Source organism: Diceros bicornis, chromosome 38 (assembly GCF_020826845.1).
Source record: "Diceros bicornis minor isolate mBicDic1 chromosome 38, mDicBic1.mat.cur, whole genome shotgun sequence".
NCBI lineage: Eukaryota > Metazoa > Chordata > Mammalia > Perissodactyla > Rhinocerotidae > Diceros > Diceros bicornis.
In genome coordinates, this window is record NC_080777.1 from 8,039,652 (window position 1) to 8,049,681 (window position 10,030).

A 10,030-nucleotide genomic window follows, 5' to 3' on the forward strand; every position below is an offset into this window, starting at 1 on the left:
TGTCTCTGTATTTTTTACTATTTAATAATCTCTGTGTTTAATTTCTAGTACCCTTTACATGGGAGAGAAGGGAGCAATAATGGTGAATGAGAGCAACACAATGATCTGAAGAAATGGGGTGACTCAGGACCCCCAACCTGTAGGGGGCGCTGAAGACTGCACTAAGTTTAGATTCCGCTTTCATTTATAATATTTATATCCCCCCACTCTCATTCCAAAAGTAGTATTGTAAACAATCACTCACATGTGCCACCTCTTTAGAAAGCATTTACCATTGCAATGGTGGGGATGGGGACAAGGTGGAGGTGACAACGGTGTGGTAAGCAAGCTGACGTTATCGAGCATTCACTATGACCCAGGGAGCTATGCTAGGCAATTTCATATCATTATATCACTTCATTCTTGCAACCATTCCTCGAGGTAGGTATTACTCCCATTTTTCAGATGGAGAAATCAAGGCTGAGGCAGTGCAAATCTGTTGAATCTCTACCCATGAAGATGAAATCTCTACCCATGAAAACCCATCATGGGATGGGTTCTAAATCTCCTTCCCACTCCACGCCCCAGGAGTGAGCTCTGCTATGACACAGGCGTTAGTTACCGCATCCTTTGGAAGGTGCCACAGCTGACAATTCCCCTACATTTACCTTTCCCAGGTGCTGGGTTTTCCTATGCTTGACTATTGATGTTCACGGACTCTTTGTTTTTACCTACAAAGCTAAGTCATAGCAACTGAATGGGGGGCGAAAATGAGCTAGTCTGTGGCCAGCCAGGATTTGAGGACATGGCGAGAACATTGTTGGCAGAGAAGGAAAAGATTTGGCTCGGACACGTAAATGGCTAGATCACCTCTATAAGACATCAGAACGAAGCCTTTCCGTGTGGGATGTTGTGGGTACCAGGGATACGGTTGATCTCTCTACAAGAAGGATATCAATACCATCTAAAGAATTCCACCAGCTACTCAGTGATGGATCTGTGGCTCTAAAAGGTCTGTGGACCCCCAGCCAGTCACATGCAATCAGTGGCAAGGATGGGCCTGCTCACATCATCCCATGTGAGCTAAAAATCCCAGGAGATTGGCATCATTTCAAAATGTAAGGATGTGCTCATTAGCACAGGGAGACAGGGCAGTTGAAAGAATGTTCTCCCCAAATACGTTCGTGTCCCCCCAATCCTTGGAACCTTTGACTATGTTCCGTTACGTGGCAAAGGGGACTTTGCAGATGTAATTGAGGTTAGAGGCTTTAAAATAGGGATGCTTGAATTAGCCAGGTGCACCCAATCTAATCACATGAAAGCAGAGAACGTTCTCTGGCTGGAGGCAGGAGAGAGGAGGCAGTAGGGGAGGTCAAAGAGATTTGAAGGGTGAGGACTCGACCTGCCATTGCTGGTTTGAAGATGAAGGGGTCCATGAGCCAAGCAATGTGAGTGGTTTCTAGAAGCTGAGAACGACTCCTGGCTAACAGCCAGCAAGGAAAGGGGACCTCAGTCCTACAGCCACAAGGAACCAAATCCTCCCAACAACCTGAATGAGTCTGGAGGCCGATTCTCCCCCAGAGTCTCCAGATAAGAACCCAGATCAGCTGACACCTTGATTTGGCCTGCGGCGCCCGGAGCAAAGAAACCAGCTGGGCCCACTCAGACTTCTGACCTACACAATGTGAGATAACAAATTTTTTTTTGTTTTAAGTTGCTAAATTTGTGGTGGATTGTTATGGCAGCAATAGAAAATTAATATAGACAGTAAACCAAATCCCATTAGAAGTGAGCTGTAATTACAATTTTTTTTCACTCAAAAGATGAAGTAACAACATTCAAGATAATTTTGAATGAATTGAAAACCACCCATAACCCCACCATCCTAAAACAAAATCATTTTGGTTTTTGCATATCTCCTGTTTACACGCAACCTGACCCGTTTACATTCAACGTGAGTACATACTTGTTTTAAAAATCAAGTTTAAGATGTGCCTTACTGCATACGAAAAGAAGGGTCAAGCTATATTCCAGAAGAGTCACATTGGTTCTCTTCAGGGGTGGGATTAAAGGCAATGCTCATTTTTCCATTTGATCTAATTTTTAGTTTTTCTACAATCAACATAGACTATTGGTGCAATAACAACACCAACAAAAAGAGCAAAAGTGCATGCAAAATGTGCCTCCCTGGAGAGGTCCCTAAGTCAGGAGGGATGAGGGCTCAAGTGGACTTGCCATTTGACCCGCTGGGAGCAGCTCAGGCTTCTCCCTCATTCCCTGGATCATCTCCCTTCTTAGAAGAGATGAGCCTGCTATTTAGAGACGGCCCCTGAGAGTGAAGAACCTGGATGAGTGAAGGCAGAAAGGAAGCATTATCCACTTTGTCTGGAATGGCTGGAGGGGGAGAGGGGGCAGACGGTGGGGGGCGAGAGGGAGGGTGGGCAGAAGCAGCTGAACCATCTGCTGGTGGAGGAGAGGATCGGAGGAGAGGGGTGAAGGCGGGCAGCCCTGGAAGCTTAGTGAACTCCCCTGTCTTCTTTCTGGACTTCTCTCTCTGTTCAGATGGCGTAAGAGGATAGAGTGGGCACCCAAGGAGACAGGGGCCAGACATGGAGAGGATACATCCACGGCAGGATGGCAGTCCCAGGCTGGGGCCCTCCTTGAGGTGTGTCCTAAGTGGCTGGGTGGGGAGGACAGGTCTTTCCTCCCCTCATCTCATCTCATCCATCCAACACTTGTGCCCAAAGGACTTCACAGGCATGAGACGTAATCACCACGGGAGCCACGCTGGGGCCCCTGCACCAACGAAACGGGCCTGTAGAGTCAGCATGGTCATTACAAGAAAATGAAATGGGATTGCCTGCAATTAAAATATATATTAAAAGCTTTGTACACATACACTTTAAATCTCAGAGATGAAAAGACAATAGATCTCAAAGTACCACCAAAATTACCCAGTTTCCAGTCACTGGCTCACGTGTCCAAGCTTAGTGAGGAGGACCGAGCGCCATGGCTGCTCCCTCTCCTGCGTGGCCTGCCCTGGGTGGGGGTCAAGCCAGCATTGGGGGTCACCAACATGGCCTCCTTTCCTAGGCTCTTGTAGTCCTCCTCCTATTTCTCCTCTACTCCTAGAAGCTGAGGCAGGAGACACTAAGGCAACCGGGTAAGGGATGGATGTGTGTAAGGGGTCTGACAGGAGTGAGACACCAGTGTCCCCCACACCCCGCCCCACCCCAACACACACACATTCGGCTTTGGCACAACCTCCTGTACTGCAGGCCAGAGCCAGGGAGCAAAGGGACCCTGCAGCCTCCCGAGTGTACTCTGGGGAGCCCGAGTGTCCCTCAGGGGAACAGGCAGCACTGGGAAGCTGTGCAGGAAGGTGGCTCCCATCTTCCCCACTGCCTGCCAGAGACTCCTGCAGCAAGAAAGAAGAGGCGTGGAGGCAAGTACAGGTGAGCGACAGAGGAGAGGCGGGATGCTGGCAGCACTGGGTCTGGTTCCAGTCTCCGCGGTGCCCGTGACGCAGCTGCTCCTTCTAGGTAGTGTGCTCCCGGTACCTTTCCCGAGGGCGGGGTCAAAAGTCCTCCTCCTCCTTCAGCCAGTCTGAACTGCTGGGTTTCCGGTGTCAGAGCGCATGCTGGTGACCACTAGGCTAGGCTGCAACATGGCCACGATGGGGAGCCTTTAAAGCCTCTACACACTGAACCCCGACATCTCACTTGTAGGGATCCACGCTAAGGAAATAATCAAGTTGGGCAAAGATTTTATCACAGTAGAACAAATAGTAATTTTAAAAATTGATGTAAGTTTTGTGAGGATAGGGACTTCTGTTTTGTTCACAGCTGCATCCCCAGAACCTGGCTCAATAAATATATTGAATTAATAAACTTAATGTTGATCTTTGGGAGAACAGCTGAAGTAGTATGGTGCCTCCATATTACGGAATGCTAAGTAGTCACTAAAATCTTGTTTTAAATAACTTTTCAGTGACATTGGAAAAGGCTTATTGTATACCTAGTATAGATGTTTCAAAACCATATGTATATCATTTACTTCCAATCATGTAAAAGGTGTGTATGCACAGAATAATCTAAGGAAATACACCAAAAATGTTTGCAAAACACTCTCCTTGGGAAGTGTGATTACGGGTGATTTTGACCTTCTTGCTTTTACTTTTTTTGTATTTTCCAAATTTTCCTCAATATGCATGTATCACTTTTCTAATCAGAAAAAGTTACAGAAATACTATTTTGTTTACTAGTAAATATTGGGTCCTCACTTTTCAGGGTGCAGAAACTGAGGACCCGGGACTTGCTCAGGAACGTGATCAACTAGAGGGAAACTGCAGAGGGCGGCCCCTGCTGGGGTTGGGGGTGCGGATTCCATGGAAAGGGCTGTGGCAGCACTGGTGGAGAGGCGGAGGGGAACTGAGGGTCTCTGCGGCTCTTCCGAGTCCTCGAGGGACGCCACCTCCTTCCTCTGTGCTTTTCTCTGCCTCCTGTTCCCCTAGTCCTTACATTGACGACTGAGGAAAAGGAAACGTCGCATTTGCGGAGCTTTTCAAAGCAAGCGGGGGTGGGGGCGGGGGGAAGAGGAGTCACAGACTTGTCACACTTGAGCCAGGCCCTCAGGAGCCGATCGTTTCCTAAACAGGAACCGACCCTCTGTGCAGCCTAGCGAAGGAGACCAGCTCGCGGGAACCGTGCACGTTCCAGTGAAGACACCGCGCCCCCCGCCGCCTCCCCGCGCGGCCGGAGGGAGCGGGGCAGGCGGGGCTCCCGGCTCCAGCCCCGCTGGTCCCGGGCACCGGGGCGCCCGGCCGGGGCCCACGGGTCTCCGCGCTCCCGTCTGAGCCCCCGCCAGGAGGGTCCCACTCAGCCGCTCAAGTCGGCAGCCTGGAGGCGTCCCCTGGCCCACGGCGGGCAGCTGGTGGCCGGCGCCGGAAACAGTACCAGCCAGCCCTCCGCCCGGCCTCCGCCCTGAGCCCACGGGGTCTGGACCGCGCCCCCCACCCTCGGGCGGGGCGGGGCCCCCGGGCCAGCCGGGAGGGGGCGCTCGCGAGGCGGAGATCCCGGCCTCCGCGCGCGGCGGCCGAGGGTCCGCCGGCCAATCCCGTGCGCAGGAGGCGGGCGCACGGCCCCGGCCCGGCCGCGGATTGGCCCGCCCCGAGCTCCCGGCCGCGGATTGGCCGCCCTGGAGGGGCGGGCCCACCTGGCTCTGCGGCGCGGTCTGCGGGCGAGCGAGGAGGGTCGCGGACCCGGGCGGAAGCTGCGGGACTCCCCGGATCTGGCTCCGGGGCGCCGCCGCCCGCTGCCTCGCCCTCTCCGCCTTCCCCCGGGGCGCCCCCGGCCGCGCCGAGCGGGTTCCTGCGGCCGCCGGAACACGCGGAGCCGGGCCATGAGCGTGGGCTTCATCGGCGCCGGCCAGCTGGCCTGTGCCCTGGCGCGGGGCTTCACGGCCGCGGGTGAGCGCGCGCGGGCGCGGCGGGCCCTGGGCTGGGCTGGGCTGGGCTGGGCGCCGCCCCCGCCCCGGGGGCGTGGACGAGCGCGTGAGGAAGGCGGCTTTGCTCCGAGGGCTGCGGGTCCTGGTAGGCAGCCAGTCTTCTGCCCGCGTCGGGGGGGGGGGGGGGGAGGCGCGGCCGGCACCGGGGGAGCGTTGTGGGGCCATCCTGCTCTCCGCGGACAGCGTGGGAACCGCCGGCCGGGAGCCCCAGCTGAAAGGCCGCGTCTTCTGCAGGCATCCTCTCGGCTCGCAAGATCATAGCCAGCTCCCCGGAACTGGACCTGCCCACGGTGTCCGCGCTCAGGGTAGGGGGGCGGGGGGGTGGGGAAGGGGGTGGAGGCCCAGCAGAAGGGTGGCCTGATGAGCTGAGCCCCGGAGCTGGTGGCCAGCGCGGACCCCCCGCCAGCAGCATCACGATCCCCCCCCCGCCTTCCCTGGGGCAGCTCGGTGTGGCGGGAGCACCCAGGCAGGCGGACTCGGGTTCAGATCCGGACGCTGGGGTGGTTAGAAGATTAACTGACGTATTTGTGTGTGGCGGGCACCTGGCACATAGTAGGTACCCAAGAAATACTCGTTTTTCTTCATCGACTAGCTGTGTGACGTTACGGTACTCAGCTACTCTGAGCCTCAGTGTCCTCATTTATAAAGTGCAAACCACAGGAGCCACTTCCCTGAGTTATTCTGAGCATGAATGAGCGTGTGGAGAAAGAGCCTGATGAGTTAGTTGTTCCTCTCTTAATAGAAGAATGTCCCAAGTCTTCACCCCCAGCCTGGGCAGTGTGGGGGAGGACGTGTAATGAGGTGACAGGCGGTGTCCTGTGCCCTGTTCCTAGCTCTGGAGGGCCCCGCTTCTCAGTTTACAGTCCTGGAGGGGCGGTGTCCTCCAGCCCGCCCCTGGACCACAGGGAGACCATGCAGGCTGATGAGCAAGTGTCCGGGGCTGGGATAAGGCCTGACCCCGCTCTGCTTCTGGCCGTCGGGCACTACCATTTCATCTTTCCCTTCCCCACTTTCCAGCCATGGAAGCTTCTTACCTGGCAGAGGGGTGCCTTGGGTGCCAGAGGAGTGGTGGGGTGGGAGACAGCCATTTCCTGGGTGCCATGGAGAAGCTTGTCCTTGCCCCGCATCTGTGCGCACTTGCCCAGCAGCAGCGCTGGAAAGCACTGTGCCGGTGGGGGTAGGGGCAGCCCCTGGGGTGACAGAGCAGGGAATTCAGGCTGCAGCCGGCAGAGTGGGCTTGGCCGTTGAGCCGCTCCTTGCGAGGGCCTGGGCCTGGTGAGGCTGCCCCTCGCTGTGAGCCGGCAGTCTCCTGCTGCAGAAGATGGGTGTGAACCTGACCCGGAGCAACAAGGAGACAGTGAGGCACAGCGACGTGCTGTTCCTGGCCGTGAAGCCGCACATCATCCCCTTCATCCTGGACGAGATCGGGGCCGACGTCCAGGCCAGGCACATCGTGGTCTCCTGTGCGGCCGGTGTCACCATCAGCTCTGTGGAGAAGGTGCCCGTCTCAGCCCTGGTGTCCCTGTGTGAGGGGAGGGGTGGGTGCCCGTGGGAGCTGTGCCCTGGCAACCCTCTCGGCCCTCTTCCTTGCGCAGAAGCTGATGGCGTTCCAGCCGGCCCCCAAGGTGATTCGCTGCATGACCAACACGCCCGTGGTGGTGCGGGAGGGCGCCACGGTGTACGCCACGGGCACCCACGCCCTGGTGGAGGATGGGCGGCTGCTGGAGCAGCTCATGAGCAGCGTGGGCTTCTGCACTGAGGTGGAGGAAGACCTGATCGACGCCGTCACGGGGCTCAGCGGCAGCGGGCCTGCCTACGTAAGGCCCTCGTACACTTCCTCAGCTTCTGGGCACCCAGATGATCAGGATGGGCTGGCGGGCAGGCTCGGGCTGGGGTGCCGCCCACCTCTTGGGTGCGACTGGTGGAGAAGGCTGACCCCTGGAGCTAGTTCCAGTCATCGGGAAAAGCAGACTCTAGGGGGCGCCCTTGAGGGCCCGCGGCCGGGACTCAGTGAGGGTCTCCGCAGGCCTTCATGGCCCTGGACGCGTTGGCCGACGGTGGGGTGAAGATGGGCCTGCCGCGGCGCCTGGCGGTCCGACTGGGGGCCCAGGCCTTGCTGGTCAGTATCTGCCCCCTGCGTGTTCTGGACCAGGGTGTGAGATGGGGGTTCCTGTGGGTCTGGGGGCAGGGGTTGGCTGGGAAGCTGGGATGGGGATTGGGGAAGAGCGGTGGGCTTCCCCGTCCCGAGGTGCAGCAGCATCTCTCTCCTCTAATGCCTGCTTCCTGCCGTAGGGGGCTGCCAAGATGCTGCTGGACTCGGAGCAGCATCCAGGCCAGCTCAAAGACAACGTCTGCTCCCCCGGGGGGGCCACCATCCACGCCCTGCACTTCCTAGAGAGTGGGGGCTTCCGCTCCCTGCTCATCAACGCGGTGGAGGCCTCCTGCGTCCGCACACGGTGGGTCGCTCTCCTCCTCCGCGCCGGCCCTCCACTCCCAGGCGGCCGCTGGTGTGGGCCGGGCGCCGGCCTCCACAACCTGCCGTCTTTGGTCCCGTTAGCAGTGTTGGAGTCTGTGCTCTGTTAATAACCACGATTAATTAGACTTCAGCTAAGGGTTTACAGGCCCTACTTCATCTAATTCTCGCCACAGTTCTGACAGCTGGGATAAGCTTTGATGTATAGATGAGGAGGTTAAGGGTCAGAGAGAGGATTTTCCCAAGGTCAAGCAGCTGGGAAGTGATGGAGGCAGGATTTGACTTCAAGTCCATGGCTCCAGACCCTGTGATTTTCCACTCTCTCTCCCCATATGATCACAGGTACCACTTGGAGCTCTACATCTGTGTAGTAACCCATCCGTATTCTGAGAAGCTTGGGGATTACTTGGTTGGGGGTTCTGATTTTTGGTGCTCTCAAGTCAACAAGGGTTGGGGTTCTGTGGACGGGAAGCCTCGTGAAATTCTGGCTCCGAGGTTGATTGCCTTCCTCCTTCAACCCCTCTGGGGCTTTGTCTGCAGAGAGCTGCAGTCCATGGCTGACCAGGAAAAGATCTCCCCAGCCGCCCTCAAGAAGACCCTCCTGGACAGAGTGAAGCTGGAGTCCCCCACAGTGTCCACACTGACCCCCTCCGGCTCAGGGACGCTCCTCACAAGAAACCCGGCCCCGGGAGGCAAGAAGGACTAAGGCAGCCTCTGCCCTCGTCTGTGACCAGAGCCCTTGACTGAGGGGCCGTGCAGGGAGAGGGCAGGCTCTGATTTTCAGTTTTCAGATCCTTGTTGTAAAACCTCCTTAAATCTGTTCAGACCAGGCAGCACTAGAGTCCCTCCTGTCCCGTGCTGGAAGACGCTCTGAAGGGGTGGTCGATGCTGGAAGCCAGGTGCAGCCTGCACACCTCCCACTGTTGCAGGAGAGAGAGGCTCGGTGGGAAGGTCCCCCAGAGGACCAAGTGGAGCCCAGGCAGGGTCAGCTGATGCCAAGTGAGGGAGGTGAGAGGTACAAAACATGACAAGGGCTTTTTCCTTTCAGTTGAAAGTGAGCAACTTAGAATTGTCATAATTAATCAGAAATGCACGAAATGAGACTATGCTTATTTTTAACTCTTCCTAGGTGTACCACTGAAAAAGTGCTCTTCAGTGCTGCTAAGTGTAGCTACTTTAATAAAGTTTTATTTTTTATTACCCTGCTTTTCTTAGACTTCATCTTAAGTCATCATTCTAGAGAACTCGAGGCCCTTACCAGGTGGTCCCTGCTTCTGTGGGGAGCACTGTCTAAGGGCACGAAGTAGGGATGAGAGGAACTAAGGGCCCAGGCCCGAGAGCTGTAATGACACTCTGCTCCAGCCCGGCCCCCAGGATCAGGCTCAGGAGGTTGTGTCCTAGGATGGGCCCACGCTCGTGGCAGAGAAGAGCCAAGTGGCCTGGGTGGGGGGAGGCAGGAGCCCAGACACGGGAGGAAGCTGCCTGCTTTGTGGGCCCAGGCACCTGGCTAAGCGTTGGCTCCTCCAGCCGCCCCCTGAGGGAGGACCTGTTCTCTTCCTCACTTTGTAGAAGATGCTGAGGCCTAGAGGGGGTAAGCCGCTGACCCCAGGTGAGCTGTGGTCAGTGGTGGGGCCGTCCCTGTTCTTAGCCACTGGCTCTCCTGCCTCCCAGAAGCTGAGGCTGGGTGTGCTGTCCACACGGCTGCACTGGGCCTGCGGTTTCCCCGTGGGGGCCGCTGTGCCCAGCGCTTCTCCCCTGGAGCTCACTGCCTGCGGCATTGGCATCAGCGTCAGCGCTGAGTTCAAATCTTAGTTTCTACCACTTTCAACTCAGCGACCTTGGAGAACTTACTAAATGTCTCTGACCTCAAGGTTTCATCCCCATCCATAAATGTGGAGATCATGCTTTCTCAAAAGGTGGTGGTGGGTATGACACGGGACCTTGTGGAATTGCTCAACAGAACGTAGAACGTGGTGGAACCACCCTCCTGCAAGTGGTGCTCGTCCTTCACCCTCCTGCAGCCCTGGCTCCAACTCCAAACCTGAGGGCCCGTGGGGAAGGCTCTTGCCATGG

The 10,030-nt window shown here is 56.6% G+C and overlaps 1 protein-coding gene across 1 annotated transcript; it reads left to right on the forward strand.

Moving 5' to 3' along the window:
• Positions 1–5,308: 5,308 nt before the first annotated feature.
• PYCR2 (pyrroline-5-carboxylate reductase 2) lies at positions 5,309–9,162 on the forward strand. Its single transcript, XM_058533604.1, has 7 exons — positions 5,309–5,446; positions 5,719–5,789; positions 6,803–6,982; positions 7,080–7,301; positions 7,511–7,603; positions 7,777–7,940; positions 8,498–9,162. The coding sequence occupies exons 1-7, from the start codon at positions 5,380–5,382 to the stop codon at positions 8,661–8,663; spliced, it is 963 nt and encodes a 320-aa protein (XP_058389587.1). The 5' UTR covers positions 5,309–5,379; the 3' UTR covers positions 8,664–9,162.
• The last annotated feature ends 868 nt before the right edge of the window (positions 9,163–10,030 follow it).